The 16,761-nt window shown below is 47.9% G+C and overlaps 1 protein-coding gene across 1 annotated transcript; it reads right to left on the bottom strand.

Annotated features, from left to right (window-relative positions):
• Positions 1–12,549: 12,549 nt before the first annotated feature.
• Positions 12,550–12,999, bottom strand: LOC308651941 (calmodulin-like; the record flags this gene model as incomplete). The annotated part of the gene is made up of 1 exon (XM_081299529.1): positions 12,550–12,999. The coding sequence occupies one exon, from the start codon at positions 12,997–12,999 to the stop codon at positions 12,550–12,552; it is 450 nt and encodes a 149-aa protein (XP_081155655.1).
• Positions 13,000–16,761: the final 3,762 nt, after the last annotated feature.

The raw sequence follows: 16,761 nt of genomic DNA, 5'->3' as shown, positions 1-16,761 counted from the left end.
CCCCACCTTAGCTTAGGTGGTCAGCGGGCCTGTGGCCGCACTGGTCCAGTCCCTGCCTGCATCTTCACATGGCCTTCTCCCCTCTGCCTCTGGGTCTGTCCCTCTTCTCCTGTCTTTTCTTCCAAGAACAAGTCATTGGATTTAGGGCCCAGGGTAACTCCTCTCAAGATCCTTAACTTGATTACATCTCAGAAGACCCTCGTTCTAAATAAAATCACACTCGTGGGTATTAGGAAGACTCTTTTGGGGGACACCATTCAACCCAGTGTACCATGGACTGTAAGTTCCACACAGACAGAGACAGCACGGGTCTTGCTCATTCTTATATCTTCCGTTCCTTAGCAATAATCAATCAAAAATATTCACTGAGTGTGTAAATTCAACAATTCAACTCAAAGGCAAAGAAGTTTGAGCCTTTTCTCAGGTTGGGTGAGAGAAGTCTCTGCGATACTTTTTGATATGGTTTGGATGTGGTCTGTGTCTCAAAGCACATGTGCTGGGGAAGATTTTCCCCCAATGTAATGACATTGAGAGGTGATGGGACCTTCAAGCAGTGGGGCCCAGTTTAAGGTAATGGTTCATGAGGGAGCCACTCTCAGAAGGGATTGATGTGCACTTCAAGGGAGCAGCTTAGGTCTCTTGGATTAGCTTAGTTACTAAGAGAATGGCTTGTCACAAAGTAAGTCCACCCTACGAGTTTAGTCTTTCCCACAGGCACAGCTCCCTTGGACACACTTCCCCTATGACGCATCTGCCATGTTATCACACAGCATAACACCTCACCATAGTGGATTAATACCTGATCCTCCAAATCTATGAGCCAAAATAAATCTCTTTTCCTTATAAAGTACCCAGTGTCAGGTATTTCATTATAGCAACACTAAATGGACTTAATTACTTTCTAAAATAAGGTCCATGGCTGTTTCTCTGGAAGTCTGTGTTTGTCTCTCCACCACTGTGACAAAGTACCTGAGAAAATTAACTTGAAGGTGGAAAGATTTATTTAGGCTCATGGTTTCAGTCTATAGTCACTTAGCTCAGTTGTTTCTGGGCCTATGGTGACTCAGAATGCTGTGACAGAGCACATGGCAGAGGAAAGCTGCTTACCTCATGGCAGCCAAGAAGCAAAATGACGGAAAGGGTCCTGGGATAAAACATAACCTCCAGGGGCACACGCTCAATGAGTGACCTGCTTCCTCCTGCTAGGTCCCACCTCCTAAGGATCCACTACTCCCACTGGCCTAGTAAGCTATGAATCCATAGTGGATTAATCCATTCATGAGATCAGAGCCCTCATGACCCATCACTCCAAAAGGCCCACCTCTGAACATCGTTGCACTGGGCACCAAGCTTTGGACCCATGAGATTTGGGGGGACATTAAGATCCAAACCATAGCACTTTAACCAGCAGAAACATAAAAATAGCAAAGTTGTTTTTGAAAGTACTCAACATGAACATCCATCCTGGTATCCCTGCCACCATCATAAATAACAAGGAATGACAAGGCATAGGGGTGGGACAGGTGTCATCCACCTTACCTGCACAAGAAGTCTGTGGGAATGGCAGGCCACCTGACCACATGACACAGCCAGCAGTCACATGGGCGTGCCGACGCTGGGGGTTGGCTGAGGAACACATGTCCTGGCCTTACTTACTTCTTCCCCAACTTTTCATCCTAAATTTCATACAGTCACCTAATATGCCAGATCCAGTGTTCTCAGTCACTGGACATCTTTGAATTTGAAATATTCACTTGGTTTGCATCAGGGCCTGAAAGCAGTGGGCTCCCGGGTGGAGGTCTTTTACTGCGCCCTCCTCACATCCCAGCCCCATCCAGGTCTTTCCTCCCTTCTGATGCCCTCCTGTCCGAGGGCAATAACTCAGGGGGTGCTGTCAAAGCAACGTCAAAACTGCAAAACTGATTCATCCTGAAAAACAATTAAAACCATCTCTTATACAAATAGGCAATCTTCATAAAGTTCCCCTGCAGACTTGAAACTGAGTAGGAGAATTCCAGCTCTAAATGGCTTTTATAGGCATCTGAATATTCTCAAAGCTGATACGACTTCAGCCCTACTGGAAAGATTACATAGTTTACCTAACACAAAATCTGCAGTGTTTTATCTGTGACATACAACCTAAGGATTAAATGACATAATGTACGTGGAGGGAAAAAAAAAACACAAATTGTAAAGCTCTGTGGGTTATATAAAGTTTGAAAATTTGTTTTTATGAGTTATTTACGGATTTTTTGCAAACTGTTTCCCATTCTTATCTACTGCCTGAATGTTTTGTATTGCCTGGTTCAGGATATAAATTGTGGTACACTGGGAAATGTTTAACAACCAATTTTCTTAGAGGGGAGAGGGAAAAAAAAAGCCCTGATTTATGACATTTGTTGATTTCTGTGGTGTAGATATTCCCGTCATGACCAATGTCATGCTACCAACATGATGTCTATGATTCCTTTGGTTTAATATGAAAGTCATTACAGTTGGGGAAAGATCCATGTAATTAGTCTCATGAGGCAGAAAGAGCCAGCTCTGACACACACCCCTGGAGGTAAATAAATGCACCTAAGTTATTCATAATTTAGGGTTTTTTTGTTTTGTTTTTTTGGGGGGAGGTTTCTTTTTAAATAATAGAAGTACATGTTTATCAAAGAAAAATTAGAAAACACACATAAACAAAGAAAATCCTTCATCATCTCACATCCTACAAAGGACTACTGTTTATATTTCAATGTGTAGTGTTCTATTTCATGCATTTCAAGCTTATATACACATTCAGAAAAAAAATGCGATAGAATCCATATTGTTTTGTAAACAAAAACTATGCAGACTTTTATATGTTTCTGTAGGAACGAAATGCCATTGTAGCCCAAAGGCATCCATGAATCACAAAGTAGAAGGAAAATATCAGGAAATACTATATTGATTGCAAATGGGCAGTTGGCTTGGCTTTAAGAACCATATAAAACTCATTACTTCCAGTAGAATGAGGATCTTTACACTCGTCTTTGGAAACAGCATTTGAATTAGAGAACCACTGAATCTCGGAAGAGAATTGACATCAAAATCCATCCAACCCAACCTCCAGTGAGATGGCCCGAATCTCCTCTGCCTACCCCGACGTCCCCAGGTGAGGGTGCACACGGGGCAGTTCTGCAGTTCAGCACTGTCCTCTGTTAGAGACCAGCCACTCAGCAGCTCCCACTCGGCCAAATTTCAGCCTTAGGGCCGCTGAAGCCAGTGAATCCTTTCCCAGGAAGCGACTCCTCCTCCAACTCAGCACCTGAACCCCCTCTGGGCCCACAGCTGCACAGCGGGTCTTCCCATCATTCCCATTTGCACAGGCTCCTTGAGAGGTGAGAGGCCCAGAAACAGAAACAAAAGGCATCTGTATGCTGTGCATCCACCCTACAAAAAGGGATTTTTGGTGCTGGGATAAGTGAGCTGTTAGGACAGACAACATCCAGGTGTCACGAAGCTCAGGTTGTAGGGAGGTGAGGAAGATGGAGAGAAACAAGAAAAACATCAGAGTGTTAGATGCTCTGCAGGGAGTTAGGTGGGGTCCTTTGATAGAGTGTGGCAAGGTGACAGCTCTTATTGGAGGGTTTGGTCGACCTCCTGAGGGACTGCCATTTATGCTGAAATATGAGTGACAAGGAGGCAGGCAGAAAGAACAGCTAAAGCAAAGTCCCTGGGGCAGCAGGGGTCACCTCAGCCCCCTCTCCTTCCTGCACCCACAGCTTGCAGTCCTTGTCCTGCCTGGCTACCTACCCTTCAGATCTTGGCATCTCCCATACAGGACCAACCCAGCAGGGTGTGGTGGAGCCACTGATGTGGGCCCGCCCTGATAATCACTCAGGGAAAGAAGCACACCCTGTAGAGACCCTTTGGATACTTTTAAAAATAGAAATTTCAGAATGGGTTTTCAATGACATTAAAGAAAGAGGACTGGGTAGCCTTACAGACGTCCCAGCCCCTCCACAACAGCACTTACTGGATGCTCTTCTCAATGGCACAAGTTTGATTTCCAGAGAAGTTATCCAGAAATGGGGCACTTTACAGCCCTTAAATCTCCAGAGCACCCCATACTCTTCCCCGAGCCCGCAATACCCAATATCCCATTGGTCTCCAGAGCTAGGTCTCCAGAGCTATTGGATGCTAAGACCCAACTGAAATGGCCGGCAACTTCTGACCCTCTGGCAGAATCCATCTGGTGTGGCCACAGCTCCCACAGTCCAGCCCTTGTGCTCTTCCCTGACCCTGTCACTCAGCTCCCCCAAGCAGAGCTCCTTCAGGGTGGGCACTTTCTCGAATCTCCAGGGCCAGTGCTCTTCCTGGTAAATAGTGGCTGGGAAGAAAAGAAACAGGTGGGGGGGAGAGAAGGTGGAGGGGAAGGAAGGGAGGACCGTGTCTCCACTCCCTGTCAGGGCCCAGCTCAGGAATGGATCTTGTCTTATGCCTGCATATTTGAGAGCCTCCTTATCATATCGAATCTCTCCCTCCTGACTCCCCACCGGGCAGAAGCCTGCAGAATCTCAGAAATTCCCTTTCCCTGCTAAGGGTGCTGGGAGTGGGAGCAAGGTGTGAGGCTGGGCTTCAGGCTCTGTCTCGGGCAGGATGCACTGGGAGGGCAGCAGCCCTGGGCTTGCAGGGAGAGGGGAGGTGGGTTGGCCTCCTGACCACACCTCCTCCTCCTTCAACCAGTGCTGCCCCAACTCCCACTCTAGGCCTGCATAGTCAGGACTTCAGGGAAGTCCTAGGATTGTCTTCTCTCCAAATTCTGGAGACAGGCCACAGGGCCCCTGGGGAGGCTCAGGGGTACACTCTGCCCTGTTCCTATCAAAGGTTGAGCGCTTGGACAGCAGGCCCCGGAGGCTCTCAGTGGCTCCAGGATTCTGAGAACTGTGATGTGCTTTCACCATCTGACAAGGCAAGAGGCCAGATGTCCTAATATTGGCCCTCTCCACCCCTCAGGGCACCAACAATAGCCAATAGCAGTAGCATCTGACCTGACCTGGGATGGATGGACCAGCACAGGGATGAGGCTCACCTGGCAGAGACTGCATATCCTCAAGACAGCCTTTCTGCCTCCTCCAAAACTCCCTGAGGCTCTCCCTCAGGGCATTACAAATCAGGCCCCGTTCCTAGAACCCCTGCACTCAGCTCTCAGTTAACCATCAGGGTCCCACAGACCCCACTTGCCCCTCTCTGTTCTGCACAGCCTCCAGCTCCCCCCACCCCTCCCACCTGAGGTCGTTTCCCCTCCCATACCCGCTCCATCTCCCTACACTACTTTGTCTGGCACACTGCTGCCAAAATCATCTTCCTAAAGCACCGACCTGACCACATATCTCCTCTGATTAAAGACCTTCTTATTTAATTTTCTGGAGAAAAAAAATGTACTAATAACAGCAAAACAGATCAAGTGCTTCTGCTCCTCCACAGACATCATCCTTAGCACTCTCTCATTTCCTCTCCCAACATTGAGACAGAAGTCACTCTGACCTCCCATTTTACAGTTGAGCAAACTGAGGCATGTGAGTGTCACTGACATGTCCCAAGGTTACACCGTAGTAAATGACTTTGTTGGGGATTTAAGAATTCTGAGCTCCTTTGCCCAACCACGGAGGTCACCAATAAGGGTGCTCCAGCCTCTCCCTCATCTCTGTGGCAGTGTGGCCTTCCAAAAAAAGGCCCTCACCAAGTTCCCTCACCAAGAATGTCCCTGTTGAAAATTTTCCCATCTCCAGTGCCTGGCTCCATGTCCTCTAAGTCTCCACCCTTCACTGAGCACTCTCCTAACCCTGGACTCTGTAACGAGGCTCCTGCCACCCACTGTCTTCATAGGTGGCCATTTATATATACATGTCTCCTCTCCCTTAAAGGGCAGAGGTTGATGTGGTATCTCCAAGTCCTCTTGGACCTACAGTGAGGCAGGGCACCCAAGAAAGCACTTGTGGAAGGACTGAGTGTACCCAACTCCTAACGCCATGCAGTCATGGCCACAGGGCTCCACATGCAGGAAAACATGGCCATTAGGAGCAGAGATTTGAAGTCCATCACAGTCAAAGTTCACTGGGCAGTAAGGTCAGAGCTTTGAGATTAGTGAGCACCCCACACAAAGCATTTAGAGGTGGCAAGGGGGCATTGGCTGGCAGGCCACCCACATAGCACCACCTGATCCCACAGGGAGCCCAACACACAGCCTTCCCACTGGTGGAGATCTGTGAGCTGAATGCTCACCCCTGGATTCTTCTCTTCCTGGGTGCCAACCTGCCCAGGGGTGCTGAGGAGCAGTTGGGTGTGGGGAGTGCCAGGTATTGTCATAGTTTCCAGGGACAAGTTAGAGCAGAAGTTTTTAATCTTGGTTTTCCAACCTTGACTGCAGGAGGGAAACTGCACTACCTGGGGCTGGGCCCACAGATGGCATTTTTCAAAAGCTCCTGGGTGTTTTCAATGTCAGCCAGTGTTGACAGTCACTAGCTTATAGCAAAACAGCGGGAGCTAGAGGGAAAGGCAGGGCTGAGATGGGAGGCAGGTGCCCATCCCCGGGACTGGGGCACCTGAAGTGGGAAAGAGAGGTACGCATCCCTGGAGACGTGAACAACTACAGATAAGCAAGAAGGAGCTTGCCCAAGGAGGCCTTTGGGCCCTTTTCCAGATTATCATCAAGCCAGAGAGAAGCCCAGGGAGGAGTGAGGTGAAGTCATCTGTGGGCTGGGCCAGGACTATAGGTGGATCCTGATTTCACAAATACTAGACTGGGAAAGGCCACATCTGCTCCCTCTAGAGGACAACTGAGTGCCATTCCAGTGCATTATGGGTATGAAAGCCAAGTTTATGATCTCCAAACTCAAAAGCTAGACTCATTTTCAGAGAAAATGGAAAAGAATTGTCCAGGCTATTTCTGAAAATCTGAAATGGACAATACCTAATGGGAATCTGCCCCTTATGGTTTTTTTTTTTTTTTTTTGGGGGGGGGCGTAAAGTGACTCCTCCTTTCTCAACTGAAAAATCTTAACTGGGCCTCTCCAGAAATCTTCACCATGGCTAATTTTAGGACTGTCAGCAAAAAAGTCTCTGCAAAAGAGTTCAATGTAGATAAACTTCCTATTTTCGTGTCGCCCTGTTTACTTGGCTACTGGCCAGGAAGATACCAGCACTCCAGGTGCTGGGCACCCCCTTACTAGTTTTTCACAAACGTATCCAGTATAGTACTTTGTAGAAATGTGCAAACAAGGCCTCTGGCCTTGAGCTGGGCTTCACAGAGATGTCTACATTTTTAAGATAAGTTACAATTGGGCTCCATGGGAACAGCTGGCAGGGGGAGGAAAGAAAGGGGAGAAGAAGCTCTCTTCTTCTCAGGTGTTGTCCTTGAAGAGTTAACTTGCCCAGAAAAAGAAAAAGCTGCTTTTATGTGAACCTCTGCAGACTGTGAACTTCCGAGCCCCTCCCCTTACACTCTGGGTATAAAACTCTGAAACTCCCTGAACTCAGGGTTCAGGAATTAATTGATTACAGCAAAAGCTGTGCCCTCTGAACCTGGCTGCAACCAAATAAAACTGTTTCCTGCTATCTTCAGTGCCTTGCCTGGTCTGTCCCTACAACAGTGTGGGAGAAGATAACCCACTACGGATCAGAAGCATTAGTCTGAGATCTTATAAACTGATTCCGACATAGTGTGATGTTTAAATCTTTGTCTAATTCATTGGGTTACATGCTGTAGAATCTCATTTCTACCAAAAGAAAATAAAGTTTTGGAATTTTAGGATCATAAGAGGACTGCTCTTTGTTCTTAGATAATAGGATATAAGGCAGAAGCCCTCTTCAGTCTCATCTTGGGTTTTCCCTCTTCTTGATGAGTACACTGGCGTGAAAATTCCTTTTGCCTTGTAAACATCTTGGGAGTCATCCTTCCTGGGCTGGAGATAATGCCTGTGGATGAAGAAGTCTTGGGTCTCCTGCTGTCACAGTACATGTGCTAGAAGAGTTTTGTACTTGAAGAGTTTTTAATCTGGTTGTTTGAGTCAACTTTGTGTTGTTGTGATCAAAATACCTGACAAGAACAATTTTGAGGTGGGAAAGTGTATTTGGGGTTCACGGTTTGGGAGATTCAGTCCATAGACAGCTAACTCCATTGCTCTGGGCCCAGTACAGTACATCATGTGGGAAAGACCAAGTGGAGGAAAGCAGTTCAGCTTATGCTGGGGTCAGAAAGCAGAGAGGGAGAGAGGGGGAAGGGGTCACATGGATGGAAGATGCACCCTTCCAAGGCAGGCCCCCAGTGACCCATCTCCTTCAGCCATACCCCATCTGCTTGCAGCTACCTCCCAGCCAGTCAATTCAAGTGAGGATGGATTGATCATGTTACAGCTCTCATAATCTAATCATTTCACCTCTGAATATTCCTACATCAATACAGGAGCTTTTGGGGGGTGGGGGGGACACTTCATATCCAAGCTATAACACTGGTCTAATCCTTTGATGGGTTTTATTTTCATATTTGGTGTTCTGAGGAAGAAGACTAAGCCTTGTTCACCAGGAATTGTGATGCAGAAGGCACTTTGATAAGAACTGTGCAAAAAGTGAATTCACATTTCATCATTTGCTAGGAAAGGGCACATTGAGGGTTGGTCGGCTGTGACAAGACCTGTTCTAGAAGGCTGTCAGGAAGAGGCAGGTGATATGCACCTGAAAAGACAGACTGGGTTACCAGGCCTTTCGGGAATGAATATAAGTTAGGATTTAAAAGATCCAGGGACAATCCAATGAAAATGGTGTATTATTTAATATTTGGAGTTTAATATTTACCTAAAGTCAGTTTACTAATTAACATCATGGAAGTTGGGGGAAATTTTGCTTGAATTGAATTAGTTTTGATTTCATCAAAGCTATTTCACCTATCAGTTCTGGGAGAGTCATCTGTTTCATTCTAAATGTCAGTTTCAGGTGTGATTCATGGTTCAGACACTGAGCACTTACCAAGGACTTAAAACACATGGAAAATATTCATTTGACTGAGCAAGCTAACACACCTGGGAATTAGGAGAAGTACAAAAGCAACAACTATACTGAAAATTTGTTAGTATAGAGAAACCTGCCTTATCTATAATTTATAAAATCCTTCACTTAGAAGACATATACAAAAGCTGAATCTTGAAATTAGTTACAAGGTCTCTCCTTCCCCCAAATCATAGACCCAAAGTATAAAACCAAAACAAAAAGCACCTCACTCTCTGTCAGGGTTATGCTGCAATGATTGGGTGAATTGACTGCAGCTACAATAATTTACTAAACTCAATGTAAAATTAAATGAACTAAAAAAATTAAAATTGGGGTAAATAAAACTTCAAAGAGAAATTCAAAAATTATTTCAGTAGCTCCTCCACTATGAACTAATTTATTAAGTTCCTTTGGGAGTATTTTTGTTTTGTTTTTTGTTTGGGTGATTTTTGTTGTTGTTTTCGTTTTTTGTCTTTTGGTACATTGGGAAATAATAGAAGACTGACCATTTGTGGAACTTGTCTTTTGGCAAATTGATTTTCAGAGAAGTGGCTTTCAGAGAATTAGGTTTCCCTGAATGACCTAAAGCAGCTTTGGGTTCTCAGATACTTCATGCCCACAGGTCCCTTCTGGGGTTGTAAAGCCCTGGTCGTGGAGTGCAGCCGGCTGCTGTCTTCAGAGGCCTTCAGGGCAGTCCACAGCCCACCCAGAAGCCATTCCTGGGTATTCTGCACAGGCTCTTGGGTAGAACTCAGATGACCAGCTGAAGATATCCCACCCTCCACCTGGACTCCCCCAGGGGACTGCGCGTGATGGGGGCTCCGGGTCTCTCTCGGGCTCTGCTGGGAACAGGAGGTGGCCCTTCTGAGCACATGAATTCCACTCCAGGTCCTTTTCAGCACCTCCCTGAGACCTGAAGAGAATCACTTCCTCTCCCCGTTCCTCAGATTCCCGTTTTGGTCTCCTGAGACAAGAGATAAAGAGAAGTTTCTGCTTAGCTGTTTTGTGGCCCCATGAAAGCCCTTCTGGGGAAGGGTCTGTCAGTGATAAACGAATGGCTTCCAAAGTCCTGTCCTTAATATCCTGTCTGCCCCAAACACATCATTCACCTCCCTGGGCTGTCTGGGGGTGGGAGGGCCTTCATTCCTCTTCTTTGGTCAGGGTTTCTTAAAAATGGGGATGGTCTTCTGTCTGCCTGGCCATTCCCCAAACTGCATCAGTACAGAACTTCCTGCCATTGTCTCACCCTCGTTCCCCGCCCCCCTGCCCCCTGGTGTGGCCTCACAGCCTTCCTGATACCAGGTGGGATGCAGGCCTTGACTCTGGAAACCCAGATATTTTTCCCAGGTAACACTCCATGTGCTGATAGGAACAGAGACCTGGAACTCGGTCCAGGATTCTCTCTCCTTCTCCCACACCCTTGGCAGTGCTACACAATTAAGAGATTTGTCAGGAACACCTACACCAGTGCTGAGCACACTAGGTGTCAGAAACTGCCCCGGGGCCATGTGTGGAATCCCAGAGGCAGATGGCTACTCTGGGGAGCACTCTGCGGCACACTCCAAAGGCTCTAGCAGGTCCTGCTCAGTGGGGTTTCCTCAGGAGTGGGCTTTGAGTCTTCTCTAATGAGGTGCAGACATGGTGCCAGGTGCTGCCCTCATGGTGTCTGGTGGCTCAGGTGTCAGCATGTCATCTTCCAGGTAAGAAAACTGAGACTCAGAGAGGTGAAGGTATGTGCTCATGGTCACATTGATAACAAGTGGCCATTGAGAATTTACAGACTTCCCCGGCTCATTCCAAAGGCCATGGTGAATTGACTGCCACTAAAATGGACTCCACCATTTAGTGGGATATTAAGTGACCACTAAAAGCAATGATGTGCATCTCTACTATTTTTATAGGAAAAGGTGTCCATAGACTATGGAACCATCTGTGTGATACCATGTCATGTCTGGGAAGGGAAAAGTACCTACAAGGAGGTGGATGGGATTGGGTAGAGACAAAAGAAAAAGGCAGGATACATTCCAAAATATTTCCCAGTGGGTGAGCATGTTAGCTCTCCTGGTGAGCTGGCCCTCCTGCTCTCCCTACCTTGGCCTAAGAACCACTGGTTTAACACAGTTAGAAGAAGATAAATGTGCCATCATGGATCATTTGAATTAAAATTTCTCTCAAGCAAAAACAGAAAAAAAACCCATTTCACAGAGGATGAAGCAGAAGCCCAGGCTTGTTAAATGACAAGCTGCCTGTTGGTCTCATGTTCACAGACACACACAATACCCTATGCCAAGTTCAAAGAGTGGGCCTGTTCTCGGCTAGTTTGCCTGTGGCAGCCACTGGCAGACCTCAGTGTTCCTTCTCCATCATCCCTCCTCTCCCTAACTCCTCTCTGGAATGCACTCTTCAGTCTGGAGTCCTCTGAGGACAGCAGAGACATGCTCTCAGCCTTGGAAACACCTCAGCTTGGGATTTCTGCCCTTTTCATCTAACTGGCAAGTGGCCCCCACCTCCAGGGCCACTCCCCACACTTTTCCCATCACAGGGCCCTGACTTCTGGACACTTCCTGATGATCTGGCTTTCATTCATGCAAAGTGGGTCTCATCTTCAGGACCCACCTTTTTAAAATATCTATAGCATCCTGTATTTCAGGTATAGAACACATGTACACAAAGACACAGAGACACATGCATATACACACACAGACACAGAGACATGAGCATAAACACAGAGGTAGGTACACACACACACATATCCACACAAGACCACACACAGATTTTCCCTTTATTGCAGACACATACAGAGACACAAACACATGCAGACACAAATGTATAGAGACGCACCCCATCTTTTTATTTGAGGTTAAAACCCAACAGGCGACATGCATTGGACATTATCCTTCCTTCATGGGCATAGGTGGTGCTGCCCACCCTGATCTCAGACTCTGGCCTGGTCTTCACCCAGCAGCTCAGGCAGACCCTAGGGCCATGACACCCGTTTCCTCCATTCTCCCCACCCCCATAGAGCCACCCACCTTTCCCTTTTCTGATGGTATCAGGGGAGGCAAGAGGTGGACCGTGGGGCTTACTCAAACCAGTATTCCCACCAGGTCCACGTGAAAAGAGGGACTGAGCCTCAAAAGTATCTCAAATACACTGTTTGTGTCCCTTGGACTGTCTACTTTACAATCAAACACCAACCACACAGCTGGACTTATCATTCCTTTTATTTAAACCATTGTGACAGCCCTGTGAGGTAGGGAACACCCATTCCACTGCAGGGAGAGCGGGAGGGACCAGTTCAAAGAGGTACCTTCTGCCCAGGGTCTCAGCGGCAGAGAGGAGCTTGTGAGCAGTCCCGGAGAGCACAGCATCCAGACCAAGGACAGCACAGTCTTCCTCATGGATGAGGAATTTCCATCTACCAACCCAGATTTTCCCTTTATTGCACCACAACAAAAGCAGAGGCCCAGAGAAGGCAGAGAAGCCGGTGGGCCAGAATCAGTCCGACAGGGTGAGGCCCGCACCCTGGGAGCCTTACTTCTGGGTGAGGATCTGCACAAACTCCTCATAGTTCACCTGCCCATCCTTGTCCACATCAGCCTCGCGGATCATGGCATCCAGCTCCTCCTGCGAAAGCTGCTCCCCCATCTGGGCCATGGCCTGCTTGAGCTCCTCCACGCTGATGTGGCCGTCACCGTTGATGTCGAAGGCACGGAAGGCGGCCCTCAGGTCCTCCTCACTGCCCCAGGCCTTCATCTTTTTGGCCACCACTGCCAGGAACTCTTGGAAGCTGATAACACCATCATTATCTGTGTCTACCATGGCGATGAGCGCCTTCAGCTCGGCCTCCGATAATTTCTTGCCCAGCATCTGCATCACTTCACCCAGCTCCTGGACATTGATGTTACCATCCCCATCCTTGTCGAACCTGGAGAAGGCCTCCTTGTACTCTGCCACCTGCTCTTGAGACAGCTCCTCAGCCATGTCTGTGACCCTGCACCTTTCAAAGCTTCTGAGTTTGCTGACAACCTGTTGCTCCCAGGAATCGTGGTTCTGAGTTCAGAGCAGCCACTGGGCTCTGAGGCAGTGTCTGTCAGAGGGCAGAGCTGCAGGACAGCCTTGCCTCAGAGTGGGAACCCCCTCCTTTTCTGCAACTGGAGCAGAGGGAGGAGAAAGGCTCCCCACCCTCCACCTGTCCTCAGGCAAGATCCTCCTCCCAGGGAGGGACAGACCTGCTATAGACAAGAAATGCAGGAACTGGAGTGGGAGGGCCCATGGGAAGAGTTGGGTGGGAAGCAGCATGGAATTGCAGACCTAGTGACCTCTCCTGGCCCTGATGGCAGACCACCCTACTGCAAGGACACCTGCTCAGAGCACAGTTCCCTTGCAACTGATACTCACAGAGAACCGGATCCATGGGTTCAGGACAGCTTCCCCAATTTCGCAGAGACTAAGGGTAGAGAGGGGAAGGGCTGTGCAGGAAGCCTACTTCAGGAGCACAGCTGTCCCCAGGAGGAGAGCTGCTCTCCTCTCTGCTCTTTCCCTAGGGGCTGGTAGAGGGGTCTGTGGGAGAAATGAGTCTCCATGGGTAAAACTTTGGGCTCCATCAAGCTCCCAGGCCAGGGCAGGCAACAGGTCTAGAGCAGCAGATGAGTTCTCTTCACTTTGGCAAGTTTTTCGCTTCCAGGAAGCAAGGAGCCATGTTCCATTCAGAACCACAGCTGATGCTAAGCTGTTGCTTATCAAATGAACATGTGAAGTGTAATTTCAGAGGCAGGGCAAAGGCTTTTATATCCCCCTACCAGGAGAGCCCTCCAGCTCAGTGATTCCTTCAGTTCTCTTCCATTGCTAAGTCCAAGATCCTCTGTGTGGATACCTTTGGAGGGGAGTGGCTGTGGCCCATTCATAGGGGGGATGATACCAGGAGGCTGGAGTCTTGACATAGTCCCCTGGAAACTGACTGACCATAGAAGGCCAGCCCAGCTGATGCTGTGGGGCAGGAGGAAACAGAACAGGCGCTGCAGTGTGAACTTGGCCTGCCTTTGGTTTCGCTGAGCATCAGCACTAAGCGTGGTTACTTATCGGGGACCCCAGAGCCCTCCATCTGATTTACCCTCTGAAAAAAAGCTCATCCCTGCCTACTGCCTAGAACAGCAAGGTTTAGACCAAGAGCTCAGCCCTTGGTGGGCCATCCTCAGGTCCTTCCTGTGGTGGGATCCCTGCTTCTGAGGGGAGGTTCGTCATGGAGTTCCCACAGTGACTTTCTAAAGGAAGTTTCCTCTTGATCTCTATGGATTCTCATCCCCCCATAAGGAATAAATTCCTTTACTCTCCTCCTGCAAAACTTACAAAATCCCTTTCTCTGGTTCAGCCAATCAAATAGAGCATTCTCTCTTTCCCTTAGGTGCAGCCCCGACTGCCTGGCATGCCACCCCAAGAGTCCAGGGGGACAGAGAGAGACAGAGAAATAGAAATGTCGCAGTTGTCCAACTCCTTCTTTTTTTTTTTTTTTTTTTTTTTTTGGTACTAGGATTTTATTTAGAGACAGGTCTCACTAAGTTTCTTAGGGCCTCACTAAGTTGCTGGGACTGACTTTGAACTTGTGATCCTCCAACCTCAGCCTCCCGAGGCTCTGGGATTACAGCTGGGCACAGTGTCCCCAATCCTTTTAATATTTATTTATTTTTTTTAGTTTTCGGCGGACGCAACATCTTTGTATGTGGTGCTGAGGATCGAACCCGGGCCGCACACATGCCAGCGAGCGCGCTACCGCTTGAGCCACATCCCCAGCCCCAACTCCTTTTATAAAAAGTCCTTGAACAAGGATTGCTATCTCATCTCTATTGGAATAGTGCTGAGGACTCAGTATACATTAAGCAACCAATTTCTCAATAAAACTGGCAACCAGTTTCAGGTGGAGACATCATTCCAGCCTGGAGACCAGAACAGGGAAGCATCCTGCTGAGTAAAGACACAGGAAGGGTGGAACTCTTAATAACTAGATTCAACCCAGCTCCTTTATTTATATTTTTTAAAGAATATTTGAAGATATCCATCTGTATTTGAAATTTCCTTTTCTTCTTCTCTTGTTAGCAGGACCCATGATTAAAATCCAAATGCTTCATAATTATGGTCTTATTATTATTCCCTGGCTGTTAAACAAACTTTGCAAATAGAAGACTCGAGTTCCTGGTTCCAGGTCGGTCACCGATGTGGAAACTTCCATCTCGATATCTTTACCTATTAACTAGGATGATACACCCACCATATCTAATGAGAGTACTTATGATCAAAGTTTAAAGTTCAGAACCACAGAAGGTGTCATTATTCTGTGATGAACCTATATGTTCAAGGACAAGCTGGCTCACCTTTGATGTAAACCTCAGGAAGATATCCACTTCAAGAGGGAGCATACTCTCAATTCTATTTTCATACCTTTGTTGCTTGACCTAAAAAAACAAGACTTGTCCCCCTGAGGTTGTTGGGGGTGTCATTCCATGCACAGCAGGGGCTTCATTCAGAAAAGCATCCGGCTGATATCCACCATGGGACAGAAAGGTGATCATTCTTACTGACTCTCATATTCTAGATGAAGAGATGGAGCTACCAGAAAGAAAAGTCCTGTGACTTCTGAATGTCTTCTGCATCCTTGGTCTGCCATGTTTGGATCCTGTTTCCTCTGCAAGGCTATGCTTTCTCTTTTGAGAGCAGATATAAACACTGAAGTGGTTTCTTTACTCTTTCTCACCCAAACTCTTGCCTCGGCTAGTGAGCAGTCAGTAACGTGGGCTCAGCCTCCAAGGATGGGACCCACTCTCCCCTCCTCTTTGGGTCAGTCATCCATGTGTCACCTACACTACAGAGCTTGATACTAGGGGTCAAAGTAGGTGTTAGAAAAGGGGACAACACTGCCTTTGTGGCCAAAATCTGGATAAGCTTGTGCAAGCCCTTTTCTTCAGCTGTTTTAATGTGCAGCAGCCCAGACACAGAGCCCGTTCCAGCTGTGTGTAGAAGAGGTAGTAGAAACCTAAGGATGACATAGTTTCATGGGTTCCTTCCCAGCTCCAGTGCATTCACTAGGCTGTGCTTCCTGAGAGGCTCCCTGTGTGATAAAAGGAAGGGATACAGTTCATGCAGTGAGGGTCTCAAGGCGAGGGGGACCTGGCACTTGCTCCTTGTCCCCTTGGGGCCACTTGAGAAGCAAACTCAGGCAGATCCATCCATTCCCAGCCATGGTGGCCATGGCCCTGGGCTGTGTGTGAGGGATACCAGGGAGGTGCTAAGGGCCCAGAAGAACCACAGCTGAGTGGGAGAGGCAGCACCTGGAACCAGGTGAGAAAGGAGAAGGTTGTGGGGTTGGAGGAGAGAGCAGGGGTGTAGGAAGGCCTGAGCCTCTTCACTGAGTACCAGAGGTGGATTCTCTTCTTCAAGACGTGTCCCCTCTGCTGCCCCTCACATGTCATTCTCTGGTGAAGATACAGACTCTGCCCGGAGAGAATGACAGTGGCGCTGGAGGAGAAGGTGCCCCTTCAATTAAGAGGGCTGAAGACCTCTGAGGGAATTGGAGGAAGGATGGAAACCTCTCCAATACTGCTGGAGCTCCCAGGGCAGGAAGGGGAGCATTTGTGGCCTAGGGGACTGCCCTATGCAATAGCTGTGTGCACTCATGTGTACTTGCACATGTGGATATGTGCTTGTGTGTGTGCGAGTGTATAGGTGTGCTTTTTATGTGACACCTATGTACAC

This window comes from Spermophilus citellus (genome assembly GCF_964194105.1).
Source record: "Spermophilus citellus genome assembly, chromosome: 6".
NCBI lineage: Eukaryota > Metazoa > Chordata > Mammalia > Rodentia > Sciuridae > Spermophilus > Spermophilus citellus.
The sequence above is the reverse complement of the archived record's forward strand: the minus strand, read 5'-3'. Positions and strand labels throughout refer to the sequence as shown.